This window comes from Notechis scutatus, chromosome 2 (assembly GCF_049901735.1).
Source record: "Notechis scutatus isolate UNSWTSFEM ecotype Mainland chromosome 2, rNotScu1.2, whole genome shotgun sequence".
NCBI lineage: Eukaryota > Metazoa > Chordata > Lepidosauria > Squamata > Elapidae > Notechis > Notechis scutatus.
Window position 1 is genome coordinate 222,732,521 of NC_142010.1, and position 15,354 is coordinate 222,747,874.

The window sequence follows — 15,354 nt, forward strand, 5'->3', positions numbered from 1 at the left end:
TGCTCTGCGAACACTTTATTACACAAGTTACATTCAGCTTCTGAAAATAGTGTTCTAACAGTATAGCCATCTAAAAATAAGACATCCTGGAAACACACAAAGTCTGAGCAAGAAGAAGGAGGAGGGGAAAATAAAGATCCAATTATAAATAGAGACTTTTTAAAATCTTTCCCTTAAAGTAATATAATACTTGTGATATTTCTTTAAAAAATAGGGGATTTAGTGGCTCTGTTTCATTGTGGCACTGTATTCTCTCTTTTCTGTGATAGATTAAGGGCATCGAAAGTGAAAAGGCACCAAAGAAAAACTGAAAAACAAAAGTATTCTTAAAGCTGAGACTGGGACTTATTTACAAATATAGAGACGGTCCCTAATTGAAATGAGTAAATATTACTATTTTAAAGCATTACTGCAATTAAAGTGGGATTGCCCTGCTTTATTAAAACGTTCACATAAAACAATGGCACTGATAGGAAATGTTCACACTCCAAAACTGAACTGAAGCAAAAGGGAAGGAACAGAAGAACAAAAACAAAATTAAATCTGTGTACAGCCTCACAAAGGACTAGTACAGTTTACAATTAAATACGTAAAATCTTAAAACGTGCTAAATCTGGCAATCTTTGTAGACTCAGACCATGTAGCAATTAAAGGCCAGTTTCAGGAAGAAGATGAAGGTATCGCTGGAGGCTGTGGGACAGGTTCTTCCTCTTCTGAATCTGTGGCATCTTCTTTTTCCTGGTCACTCCCTTCGGTACTAAGTCTGTCAAACCCTTTTCGACTGTAACCTGCACGGCTTGCGAAAAAATTCCCCAGATTGAGGCCTCCACCGCCTTTTCCTGCAATGGAAATCAACTTTAGGACGTGGTTCGTGTTATTTTCAGACCATTTTTATTTATTTCTGAACATATTTGCTGCCCATTTTACCACAGGGTAATTCTGGGTGGCTTACAAAAAGGCATGTTAGTTACTATACATTATTATTTTGATTTTCAGGTTTCAACTTTGTTAGCTTATCAGCTGTTTCTGGTCAACATCAAGGAACACTTTAAAAGACACAGAACTATCCTCTGATCTTTCAATGAAAGGCAAAATGTACCTTCTATTTCCTTTCAAGTGAGACATAATATAGCCCAAAGCAAAGTTTGGACTTCGAGGTATAATAGGTTCTGCTTTCTACCCACTCTTCCCTCTAACCTTTTGCCCCTCCTTGCTTAAAATGAGCCCAGAAATATTTGGAATTTAGGTTGACAGAAATTACTACAGCCAATATTTTTCTTCATTTTAGATAAAGGGCAAGTCAGGGGAAGAGAAATCAATTTCTTTGTCTTATTCTTTGCTTTGCCAGCATTCCTTAAGAAATCATCAGTTCCCAAAGGCATTGTCTGGGATATAAGTAGATGACTCACCAACATCATTACAGCTTTCTCATCAGGAGTAACTGCTGGATTCATTAGAGGAAAGACAATGTATACAAGAGAACATGCAAGGGAAATATCATTTAACTTTTAGAAAGGCAACACAAACCCATGGTCTTTAGCAATGGTCATTCCTATCTTCAAAAAAGGTGACCCCTGCCTGGTTGAAAACTACAGATCAATCTCATTGTGTTGTGTCATGTGCAAAGTTATCAAAGGAATCAATTATTAATCAATGCATTACCTTCCACCTAGAGTCAAATAACTTACTGTCCAATAAACAATTTGGTTTCAGAAAAAAATTGTCCTGCAATTTGCAACTTCTACACTGCAAAAACATACGGATGACACTACTTGACCAGGGCAAAGCAATAGATGTAATTTACATAGACTTCTGCAAAGCCTTTGACTCAGTGGTACATGACAAATTACTATTAAAATTAAATTCTTACAGCATTTCCGGATCCCTTCACAAGTGGATTACTGTCTTCCTGTCAAACAGGCAACAAATAGTAAAAATAGGAAATGCCCTATCAAACCCTGCACCAGTTAACAGCGGTGTCCCCCTAGGAAGCATTCTAGGACCCACACTCTTTACACTCTATATAAATGACCTTTGTGATCACCTTATAAGCAATTGTGTCATCTTTGCTGATGACGTAAAACTATTCAACACTACTGACAATGCTACCATCCTTCAAAATGACTTTGATTATGTGTCTGAATGGTCTAACAGTTGGCAACTCCAAATCTTGACCAACAAATGCTCTGTCCTACACATTGGTAAAAAAAATATATCAATACACCAAATACGAGCTAGGCGGATATGACCTCGTTGATGATCCTCACTCTGTCAAGGACCTTGGAGTTCTCATATCGAATGACCTAAGCACCAAAGCTCACTGCAACAGTATTGCCAAAAAGGCTTTAAGAATTGTAAATCTAATTTTACAAAGCTTCTCCTCTGATAATACTGATTTACAAACTAGGGCATTCAAATCCTTTGCTGGATCAATACTTGAATACAGCTCTGCTGTCTGGAATCCACACTGTGGACATAAATACAATTGAGCGAGTCCAGAAGTATTTTACCAAAAGAATTTTACCAGAAGAATACTACATTCCTCTGTTCACAACAGAATACCCTATACCACTAGACTTGAGATTCTAGGCTTAGACAACCTTGAACTATGCCGGCTAAGATTGGACTTAAGCATAGTACATAAAATCATATGATACAACGTCTTACCAGTTAATGAATATTTCAGCTTTAACCACAACAACACAAGAGCACACAACAGATATAAACTTAATGTAAACCACTCCAAACTTGATTGCAGGAAGTACGATTTCAGCAACAGAGTGGTCAATGTCTGGAACTCACTACCTGATTCTGTTGTCACCTGCTCAAACCCCTACTCCTTTACCCTCAAACTAACCTCTACTGACCACACCCCATTCCTAAGAGGTCTGTAAGGGGTGTGCATAAGCGCACAATCATGCCTACCATCCCTGTCCTATTGTCCTCAATTATTAGTTCCTATTTCTTATATTTAAACTTACGTTTATTCTTATTTCTATTATATTGTAAGCATTTGACTAAATAAATAAATAAATAAATAAATAAATAAATAAATAAATAAATAAATAAATAAATAAATAAATAAATAAAATAATTCTTTTGCTGTACTTACCTCTAAATCTGCCCAAAATTCTACCTGAGCTTGAATCATGTTTATGATCAGCATCAGCTATAAGATTAGAGACATATGTAAATTAAGAGCAATAATTTTAAAGTGAAATTGTATGAAGCAAAACATGGAAAAGAACCAAAACCATATAGAGTATTATCATTAAGGCTGTGATTTACAAATGATTGTAGTCTGTCGCAGGTTCCTTGAATTATATTTTACCTATCAAGCTAAACATAAAACCACCTTGTTTGAGTGATACTTTTTTTTGAGGTCCCTGAAAAATGTCAGTCAAACTAAGAAGTTGATACAATATAAATTGTTTAAATTTATTTTTATGATAGACACCAGTTAATTCATAATTCATGTTCATCTTTTCTTTCTTTCACACACACAAACACATAGCCTTTTAAACTTAGCAAAACTAAGTTGGTTTTTATAATTCAAACTATCTTAAAAATTTAATAAACTTTCACATGACTTTAATTACTTAAAATATTTTTTTCTGAAAATCTTATACATGGAGAGAAAACTGCATGTAACATTTGTGAATCCAAACTTGTAAGGTGTCTTCGTTAAAAATGTTTCTTGCATAAAGTATGACTTTCCTCATAAAAATTACAATTATAGTAATACTCAAAAGATTTTGTATGTTCAATTGGGGACAATCATTTTCAGTTCAAAGGTAATATATGTACATTATACAGTGTTTGGGAAGAGAAATATACACACACAAAAAATGAGCAGCGGAAAGAGTGTGTTTCTGATACTAATCATCCATCTAAATTTGAAATTCAAAGCTTCAAAGGTAACATCTCAGGCTTAATTTGGAGATAAACTCTGATGGTGAATTTTGACAGCAATGAATGGGGTTTGAGGGCCTATAGGAGAATACAGGAAGAAAAGGCATTTGTGGCCTAATGAAATGAGAGAAGAGGATATTTTATGTGCTTTCATCCCTGAAGTTGTCCTTCCTTAAAGTACTGGTATGGAGGCATTTGTCCATAAATGAAATTCTTTTCTGAGAATAATGCTTAATAATTGCATTGGCACGTTTATAGAGCTGGCTAGGGAACAGATTTTAACAGTTTGCTTTTACCTTTGATGCTGCTGTGTATATTTTTAGAACACACTGCTCTAAGTTAACTGCTGCTATAATTTTGGAGCACTGCAAGCACTATTTTACGAGAGGTTAAAATAAAAAGTAGCTGTGCTCAGAGAGAATGAATGCCAGAATAGATTCTAAAGAATACAGGAGAAACATCCAAAGGAATGGATGTTTCCACTCTGTCTTATTCAGGAAAAGCTAAACAAAGCAGCAAGACCATTTCAACAATCCTTTTACTGCAGTAGACTTATATATTCCCTTTCATAAAAAGAAATGCTATAAACTCAAAGTATTTTGTCATCCCAGATACCACAAGAAAATTCATCCTAATTGAAAACTGAACTGAATATAAACAACATTACAATACATCCTGATTTCTCAGGACAAAGATCCCATGATGTATGTTTTTTGTTTTTTGAAGCCAGTTAACATAATCAGAAATTGACTGTGCTGCAGCAGAGGAAAATAAAACATTTTCGAAGTTCTTCTATGTTATAAAGGCTTTGATATCAAAAGTGCTTGTTACCAGGTTAAACACAGATTAATTACCTCCATAGATTCTTGTCTTTCTCCACCAAATAAACATAGCAATTGCCAAGAGGACAACTATTGGAATAATTAGAAGTGTTGTAATAAGAACAAAAGAAACAGAACTGCTAGCCTGCTGGACAACTTGATGCCTTTCTTCTTTCCTTAAAAATTCTTTTGATGTGGGTTTCTTTGTCAGTGTGCCTTCTATAATTGCCTCTGCTTTTTTTTGGAGAGAAGAGATTAAACACAGATTAACTCTTTTGATCCAGGCAGAATCTGCTACAACATAACAGTTCATTTTAGAACACATATTGCCACTTTTAAATACCAGCGTTTAGATACTTGCCTTGAAGAGGGCAAGTATTATAACTTCCTAACAGAGAGTAAAAATTATTGACAGTGCAATCAATTGTTTGCGATTCCTCTTATGTGCCTCATGTAATTACTGGAAATTTCTATAATTGACTTTGGTAGATTCATGATGGATTTGTAATCAAGGCTCTCTAAATAGGAAGAATTTTACTTGTTAAAATCAATTCTTTGTGCATAAAATGAAATGCTGCTTATTTATCCTCACAAGAAATTATAAAGTGTGTTCTTCAACAATGTATGGGGAGCCTACAGTTCTATAGGTAGCAATGTGTGACTTTGAATCCTATGTTTGTGGGCCAAAATAAATGGAAGAAAGAGGATGAATATTTACCAACACGATTCTGTACAAAATTTTGTTTTTAAGCATACCTAACAGTATAAAATACTGTTGTTTACTTTAGACTAGATCCTTTCTAGTGGCCAAATCATATTTTTGCAGTACTATAAATAATATATGATTAAAACAAACTTTATAAGGATTTTAGAAATAAAAGTATTATTCTCTTAATGTTCTTCCTCCTTATAATTCATCATATTCCACTCTGCTATTGTCACAATTTTTGGACCAAGGACATTTAGTTCCTATCAGTGGTTGTAATTCATTGCTTAAAGAAGCTGATCGTACAATTTAATATTTAACAAAAACTTCTGAGTATAAAGCTATATCCTTTTCACATGCACATATTTTTCCAGACGAACATTTATATAATCAAAGAATGTCATTTTGCAATGATAATCTAGTCTAATCCTCAGCAGTGTATAGGAAACCCAATTTGATTACCAATTAGAGATAGCTGTACAGACTCTTTAAAATATCCAAAAATAGAGAATCTATAACCGCTACAGCTATACTGTTCCACTTTATATAGGTCTAACCATCAGGAAGCTTTTTTTTCTTCTACTTAAATGAAATGTACTGTAAGTAGCTATTAATTCTAGCTCTAATATCTGCAGCCTTGGAAAATAGTTATTGACGATCCTTCCTGTAACTTCCTTTTATCTACCTGAACATCATATCTCCATTTCATCATTTTTTTTCTCCAGGAGGAACTTTGATTGTTCCTTCCATCTACTCTTCAGTGCAGGACCTCAAGTTCCTGTTTTATTTTCCTTGACTTCATTTGATCCCTTTCTATTTATATTTAGTCAATATCCTTCTGGAAATGAGGCACCCAGAATCAAGACAGAATACTCTTGCTTTAGTGTCACTAGAACTGAGAAAGGCAGACTAATAACATCAAACATCTTAGACATCATGTTTCTTCTAATGCAGTCCAGAATTGCACTTATCCTTCAAGCAGCTGTCTCCTATTGCTAACTTGTTTCAATTTATTGTCAGTTAATACACCATTCTCTTCTCAGTTATAGTGTTTACAAGCCAAACTTCCCTCTTCCAATCACAGTAGAGACTGTATAATTGCATATTTTAGAAGGGAACTCCTGTGTTGTGTGTTGAGGCTTTGCTGTCTCTGAATTTTGCAAGACAATCCCAAGAACTGTGTAGACTGTAAAACCAAAGCCAACTCACCCCTCACCCTTGACTGTTGGAAAACAACAATGGAAAGGCTGGGACAACCAGTTTTCAAACTACATAGCCATACACCAACATTTAGTTTTTCTATTGCTCTGCAGCTCTACTTCAGGGTGATATGGAACACTTAGGGTACTGCTTGCAAACTAGAAAGTACAAAACATTCTTGATGCTTTGGGGATGGATGTCTTCAAAGAACATGTATGCATAAGTTACAAAACAATTGCTGATCATAGTGCCAGTGGTTGGGATTCAAAAAAATTTACTATCGGTTCTGTGGGCGTAGCTTGGTGGGCATGGCTTGGTGGGCATGGCAGGGGAAGGATACTGTAAAATCTCCATTCCCACCCCACTAACCTGCTTTCCAGCTTTGTTCTGATTGGCTGGGACCTCTGACTGGCCCCGCCCCCATCTATTCTCTGACTCCCAGCTGATTGCCTGGGACTCGGGAGTCAGAGAATAGATGGGGGCGGGGCCAGTCAGGGGTGCTATTTGCCGGTTCTTCAAACTACTCAAAATTTCTGCTACCGGTTCTCCAGAACTGGTCAGAACCTGCTGAATACCACCTCTGCACAGTGCTCAGAACAGTTGCAAACTCAAAGCAAGTTCCATTTCATGCCTGGGTTTTGTTCCAATCTTGAAACTGAACAAAGCACACAATCAGGGAAATCAGAACAGCATCTTTGTGGTCAGAATGTTTTAAGCTGAAGCACTTTGCACATTCCACACAGAATCAGCACCTTCCTCTGAGCCTAAATGGCAGAAATAAAGACTAACCTTTTATTTCCTGAATTTCAATCCCAGCCTTTTTAACAGACCGATGCTCCATTTCTGAAACACAGAAATTGCTTTTGACACACTGTGATGTCTATGATTCATTGAACCAGTAATGGTCACCAGTTGTGATACATAATTGATGTTGCAAGTATAAGAATGCACAGCAGCTCTAGAATAGCAGGGGTTATACTATAAGTAGTATATAGTAACTAATACATTTCTTTCAGAATAAATAATGAAAGGTTTTCTATGAGGAAATCAGAAACATAAACCAAAATGTCAGCACAAAACATTTATTCTTGGCGTGTAATAGGTTGGCAGATGATTTATAACAATCACAGAAATTGTGATCTGGGAATCCTTACAGTTCTTTCATTCTTACCTATTTCTACTTTCAAATTTCTTCACTTTGTTGTTTTATTATGTTTTTAAAAATATAAAATGAAAAAAAAAATCTACAATAGATTATCCCTTGATGGCTTTAAGCACAAAGATACTGATATATTTTCAGCCAAGAACAAGTGCCAACTTCAATGACCAAATGACAGCAAATACACCAGTGGGTACAACTTATTTAGGTTAACAAGATGTGAAAATGGCACAGGAAAATGAAAATCAAACCACTTGCACAGCAGAGTGACTATGATTCTCAGCTGGCCTGTCAATGGACATTGCATGCCAGATGCTAAGGAACAACCTGGGATGAAGAGCTCTCTTTAAAAAGATCATAAAGCCACACATGGTAACACAGCATTTAATATTGCAAATCATCTTGGTGAATCTCTGAAAGAGCAAAAGTAACAATTCCCATTGGTCTTGTTTGGATTTCAATACAAGTTTAGACCTTCACTTAGTCTAGCTCTAATGGTTCAGAGCATTACTTTTCCTTACCAACATTCCTTACCAACAGTTACTGAAAAAAATAGCTGTGCATCAATCACATTTTAATTCACAGTAGTTTTATAGGGCTTCTGAGAAATACAGGGAACAATCAATTATTAGCTATAACTCTGGTCAGTTTAAAACATTACAAATATATAATTTAAAAACACAGTTAAAACAAGACTGCCTGTACGGAACAATGATAACTTTTTAAAAAATCATCTGGGGTTTCACAAACAAAATAATAATAATAATAAACCCCTTAACAAAATACAGCTTTAGGAGCACAGAAATCTTTGGTTAATCCATCAAATAGCATTACAACCTTTTTACAAAAATCTTGCCCCACATACATTAAGACATAATTGCACAGTAGCTTTAAGAATATCATCTTTTTATGTGGGAAGAGTAATGCACTGATGATCTAAGGCAACAATATCTTACTTTCAGTGGATGTGAATTTCCACACTGTGTTGGCATGAGCATCGCCAACATACACCATTCTGTCTTCTGAAGCAACAATGTCATGTGGCATCTCAAAATTCTGTGAAGGTAAATAACCAGCATATTAAAATAAGGAAGACATTGGAAATTATTCAGTAATTCAAGATGCAGAATGACAGACATTTGACAAACAGTGTTTGAACTTTTAATCATAATTTGTATGAATTGTGAAAGATTCTTATGGTTTAGGAAACAATAAAATATACTTTGTAACTATAAATGGAAGTTTCCAGGAATATTTCATTCTTCAAAACTTTCTAGATTACTTCTAAACCATCATTCTTTTGATAAGATAGATGTTTGTGGGGGTTTAACTGAACAATGTTTGTTTCTTGTTCTCAGTAATCAGAAAAACGCATAGATGGAAAAAGGAATTTATTCAAGTGCACTTGACATGTTTTAAGTTTTCAAAGCAGACAAAAACCTAAAATACTGATTAATTTTAATCTGATGGCAGGCTGATTCTACATGCATAGTGGCAGACAAGCTGAAAATAACAGAACACACTTACAATGTACTGACTTGCCCTCAGTGAAATATCTCTTCTTTCCCTACATTAACAAATCAAATTTATTTCTTGGCCTGTGCTCTATCTCTTTGTGGCTCTAGCCTAATTAAATAAAAGCTTTTCCATATGAGGCAATAAGCCACTGTGTGCTACATAAACGCTGAGCCAGATACTGCATGTAGTATAGTTAAAGCTAAGTAGAAAATGGAGAGAGTTCATTGAAATATATTGGGAGACTATTTCCTCTTTCTTTCTTGAATTATTTTGCAGATTAAAAAAAATCCAAAGAGGACCACTGCATGCCTTTGAACAGTTATAAAGCATCAAAGTGAGGCTATTAATTTCTATTCTGTATGTTCATATTTCTAATTCTGTAGTTCATGTAAATCATACGTATAAAACTCAAATCAACAATAAGGTAATAACATCAAGTCAAGTCCCATAACAGAATATAAACCCCAATTTCCATATGTATTCATGCATGACCTATTAGATTTACAATACACTATTAGAATCCAGAAATCAGATTTCTGTACAGATAGCTTTTCTCTTTTGGGACATATTTTTCTCTCTAGCTGGCATTCTTGCTTTAAAGTTTTTCTAATAAAGTTTTTCATTCTCTGGCCACATGAATTTGCTGATCCTCAGTAGACACAGATTAATGAAGCTGTTTCATCAATAAATTTAAATTTACCATCCTTTTGTTCTAGTGTTGGAAAATTCAACTACAAAATAAAAAGGGCAAGCCAAAAACAGTAAAACCAATTGCTTCCTGTTCAGTAATTAAGCATGCTTTCAGAATTTGGCAAATGAAGTTATTGAATTCACTATTGCCCCCACATCGAAGAACATCCAAAATCCTTAGAAGAACACTAGATGTAATCCAGTCTCCAGTGCATTACATTTAAGCAAGCATCTTGATGCAGTCCAATGGACCACTTAGTGCTCATGTAAATCTTTAAAGGGGAAACATATGCTGATTTCTTATTGGCTATTGCCACACTATTATTAAAATAGTGTTGCAGTCGTTGTCTTGCATATTACCTTTTTTGGCTGAACTCTTTTAATAAATAATTCAAAATAGTTTTTCTGAAACATCAAATCCCATGCGTTGTTAGGTTAAACATTTTAGAATTAAGTACCAGATTGCACTGAAATGTTATTCAGTGATATTGTTCTACTATGAGAATTCCATTACATAAGTTATAAGAATAATTCCATAAAACATTATTTTAAAAGTATCTTGGTGAGATTTTTCGTAATGAAATTTGAAATGTGCACAAGGTGTAGAAAAGAAAAAAAAGAGCATTCATGCATTTTTAATAATACAAGTCAAGTTTCACAATGTGTTACCTTTCTAAGTGGAATGAAAGTGTCAATGATTTCTCCAGTTGAAAAGTTCATCACAAATGCTTGCACTGGTTCCCTGTCTCCAGGGTAAGGCTTTCCATTAACTGCGTACAGGAGGCCACCTATAAACATACACTCATGTTTTAATGCTATGCATATAATGAAAGGTTTATTCTTTCTTACAATCCAGTCTCAGCACAACAATACACAATTGAGAAAAGTTACACACCCATATTATTACTGTTTTCATTCCCCTAATGCTCAATTGCATGTTGAAAGCCATCTGTGATTGTTTTAGTATTGCTCACTCAGAATTCTAAGAACAAGGAGAATCCACCCTGACCCACCCTGCAGATTTTCCAGGAACTAAAATCCCTTTTTTACTCTGCCATATAAGAGAAAGACCATGCTTTGCATTTGGGCTGATCTCCTACTATACAGAAGGGACAAACTGACAAATGTCATGTTCATTTTGTTTGAAATGCTGATAAAATGCTAGGATTCCCCTTATAGCAGGGGTGTCAAACTGGCATCGTCATGGCATCGTCATATGATGTATTGGGACTTTTCCCCCCTTTGCTAAACCGGGTGTGGGCATGGTCAGCGCATGTCTGTCAAGGACCTTGGAGTACTCATATCTAATGACCTAAGCACCACAGCTCACTGTAACAGCATTGCCAAAAAAGGCATTAAGAGTTGTAAACCTAATCTTATGAAGCTTCTCCTCCAGAAATATAGAATTGCTACCTAGGGAATACAAAACCTTTGCTAGACCAATATAGCTCATCTGTCTGGAATCCGCACTGTATGTTGAACATTAATATAATTGAGCGAGTCCAGAAGTATTTCACAAGAAAAGTACTACACTCCTCTGCTTGCAACAGAATATCCTATATCACCAGGCTTGAAATTTTGGGCTTGGACAACCTTGAACTACACCGCCTATGGTTGGACTTAAGCGTAGTACACAAAATTATCTGCTACAATGTCCTACCAGTCAATGACTACTTCAGCTTCAACCGCAACAATACAAGAACACACAAACAGATACAAACTCAATGTAAACTGCTCCAAACTTGATTGCAGAAAGTACGACTTCAGCAACAGAGTGGTCAATGCCTGGAATGCACTACCTGACTCTGTTCTTACATCCTCTAACCCCCACTCCTTTAACCTTAAACTATCCACTATTGACCTCTCCCCATTTCTAAGAGGCCTGTAAAGGGCATGCAGAAGTGCACAATTGTGCCTACTTTCCCTGTTCTATTGTCCCATTCATACCTATTTCCTGTATTCTTACTCATGTTTATACTTATGCCTATTATCTTGAAAGCAATTGACAAATCAAATAAATAAATAAATAAACAAACAAACAAAATAATGTTGCATTCGGCCCAAGGGCTGCAAGTTTGATAGCCCATGCCTTAGAGGACCTGAGTGTCAGGAGGAATAACGAAGCAAGTGTTCTGCCAGTTAGAAAAATGGAACCATAGAGCGTCTAAAATCAGTAAGTCAAGTATTGCAGAATAGTTCACTGTTCTGCAACTAAGTTTGGGATTTCAGATCTGCAGAACTCTTAAGTTGTTTCTGTCTGACAGAATCTTTTTTGAGGAAGTAATCTTAAAATCAACAAACTACCAATATACATGAGCTCATTGCTTTTGCAACAGTGAATTAACAACAATCTTGCACCACCACACAAATATTATTCCTTTTAACTATGACTACTAGGCGATAATTAGCATACCTCATGGAGTACAAGTAGTATAATATTTAAGGAGAAAAATGCATTGGAAAAACGATTAATTGCTGAAACAGGATATTTATTATTAAAATGTACACATCACACATCTATCACATTATCTGGAGTTTTCACTATTATGAATAGAGATAAAAGGTAGAAGTTCCCACTCTTTTTTGCTTTTCTAGAGGGTTGAAGAGCCTCTAGAATATTGTTGAATATGTTGAATATGTTGAATATTAATGAAAAATAGGAATGGAATCTTCTATATTGTCCCAAGAAATGTTACAGTTGCATTAGGTTCCTTTTACTTCTCTTTCGGATTCAGAGTATCATTTACATCTTTTAAATGGATAATGCTTGGTTCAGGGATACTAATAAGACAGTGTTGTAATGGCTTAACATTTAGTTCTAAAACAGTAGAAGCAAGCACTTTAAAAACAATATGCTCCACTATAAAGGATGGATCGGAACCCAGACTGAGGTAAAACTAATACCATTCCAAGTCCCCCCACCCCAATTTTTGAATTTTAAACAAAGTTTCTTTTTCATTAAATTGACTGAATATTGTAAACAAAACAAAACAGATTTCCAATAAAGCACTATCACAAAGAACCTAGTCAGAGACTTAATCAAGATAAGCCCACTGAACATAAGAGGGCAGCCTTGTCACAATGTGTTCCTACAGTAGAGTGAGTGACTGATAAACATTGTGGCAAGATATTATCTAGAAATAAATACTGCATAATGGCCTAAACATTCTTCATGGGATTCAATAATTGTTCTTTGCATCCTTTTAAAATCCTTTTAATACCAGTTAACAACCAATTTTTTTTACTCTTATAGGGATTGTAGGTAGGTAAATACATAGATAACAAAATATAATAAAATCCATCCATGCAAGTAAAATATACATAGGTAACTAACTCTTCACTGCATGTATTAATACTAAGGTTAGGAATCAAAACTGATATTTAATATTAGATAAGAAAAACAAACCACATTAATTTTAATTGAATTTTAAAATTTTATCCTCAGTATATTAACCAGCAGTATAAAACTATGTAAAAATATTTTTACTGTACAATCTAATAATCTAAAGTATAAATGTTTTAATTGCTAATTTATTCATATAGGACTCAAGATTGATAGAACATATATGAAGGACCTTACTTATATAGATCATAAGTTGTTTGTACACATTTATAACTTTCTGTAACTTATTAAGCACATGGTCTTTCTTATTCTCCCATGAGCTGTTATTCTCCCAGAGCATCCAGTAGTGGGAGGTGCTTCAGTCTCTGCATGTCTAGGCTGGGCTTAATTTGTCGAACGCTCCTCCTCCTCCACGGGACTCCTCCCCAACGTTCCCCAGTTTTGGCTCAGCCTCGTGAGAGATAGGCAGTGCTTGTGATTCTTCCTTGGACGAAACAGGAAAAATTCTTTCCTTGCTAGCAGGTTTGAAAGTTAATCAGCTTGTATTTAGAATCCTTTAGCCTTCTAATAGCATTGCAATCTCTCGACGTTGGCTCGCATTACAGAGATTGCTCGCATTACAGAGATCGCTCGCATTACAGGGAAGCGCCAATTTGTGCCCCAAAGTGGCGGGAGGCTTCGGCGCTGCTCTGCACCCCCTCCCCACAACCGATCTTTCTACCCCTGCCATTCCGACAGATTGCCACAGAGTTTCTTTTACCCGAACAGCGGCGTGAGCTCTTTGCTCACAACGGTGTCGTATCGCCTTCCTTCCCCCTCTGAACGCCACTTGGGGTGGAGGATTCAAACGCTTAGTGCCCTCCACCCTTCCCCGCCATTTAGCCTTATAGGAAAAGCCATCGGAGGCTATTCCTTCACACGGTGGGAGTTTGCTGCTGGGGAGCGCACCAAAAGATTAACGGCTGGAGGCCATCTTTTCTTACAAGACCTCGTGGCCGTGCGCCTGTATTCCATTTTGTGCTGTGTGAGGTAACTCTGTCCCGAGCAGAGGTTCCCTTCAGGAACAGGGGGACCATTATACCCTTGTCTTGGTTTTTTTCTACATTCGAGTCTATTCTTACAGTTAAATTGTTGGCTTAACCCTCACAGCCCAATCAACCCAGCGGCACAACAGCAAGCACCTAGGCCTGTGTCCGCCTGTTCAGGGAAGCTCAGCTCCCAAGATTTTTTTCCAGGTACCCCTCGCAAGGAGTGGAGAACTTCAATTCGCTCCGCTGTTGTTGGCCCCCGGGACTTCTGTATGCATTCCCGCCACTTCCACTGGTTCCCAAGGTCATCCAGAAACTGCTAGATGAGAGGGCGGAACTACTTCTAGTAGCTCCTTACTGGCCCAGATGGCTGTGGTTTGCAGACCTCCGCAGTCTATCCGTATCAACACCATGGAGAATTCCGCCAGCCAGGGTCTCACTAACCCAGGGACCCCTTCAACATCCGGACCCTCAATGGTTGCATCTGACCATCTGGAGGTTGAATGGAGTTGTCTGAAGAGCGAAAAGTTTTCCAACAGAGTTATCAGCTGGTTTCTACCCAGGGTAGTTAGATTGTACCTGGATAAATGCTACTTGAAGGCTTCTCTCAATCAATTGTGATTGTAAGTTGAAAACTACCCATACAACAATTCCAATTGTCTTGTGCAATTTAGTCTTTCTATCCTGACATGTTTCCACAGCAATATATTTTTCTGGTATTTCTACTAAACCAGGACAACAAAATACAAGGACCAGGCTAAAAAACTAAATGTATTTAATTTAATGACTTAAAACATGATTACTTGACATGTATTTAGTAATTTTCCACTTCTGTCACATTACAATTTATAATTCAGCAGGAGCTTTTGAGGGGCCTCTGAGGGCCATACCTTAAACTGGGGAAGAGAGACACAGTTTCTCTTTTGGGAAATGCAACATGTAGGATATCTCAAACTAAACTAGAATTACTTTCCAAA

General features: G+C 36.3%; 1 protein-coding gene across 11 annotated transcripts in view; it reads right to left on the bottom strand.

Moving 5' to 3' along the window:
- The window catches only part of PAM (peptidylglycine alpha-amidating monooxygenase), a 157,392-nt gene continuing 142,038 nt past the window's right edge, over positions 1-15,354 (bottom strand). For 7 of the 11 annotated variants that reach the window (XM_026672868.2, XM_026672839.2, XM_087958116.1 and 4 more), the window contains 6 exons: positions 10,676-10,794; positions 8,755-8,854; positions 7,429-7,482; positions 4,767-4,967; positions 3,113-3,169; positions 1-839 (listed from right to left, as the gene is read on the bottom strand). In XM_026672868.2, the coding sequence (XP_026528653.2) occupies positions 661-839; positions 3,113-3,169; positions 4,767-4,967; positions 7,429-7,482; positions 8,755-8,854; positions 10,676-10,794 (710 nt within the window). In that variant the 3' untranslated portion in view covers positions 1-660. The remainder of the gene's footprint in view (positions 840-3,112; positions 3,170-4,766; positions 4,968-7,428; positions 7,483-8,754; positions 8,855-10,675; positions 10,795-15,354) is intronic. The other 4 variants (XM_087958114.1, XM_026672860.2, XM_087958119.1 and 1 more) reach the window with 1 other exon arrangement.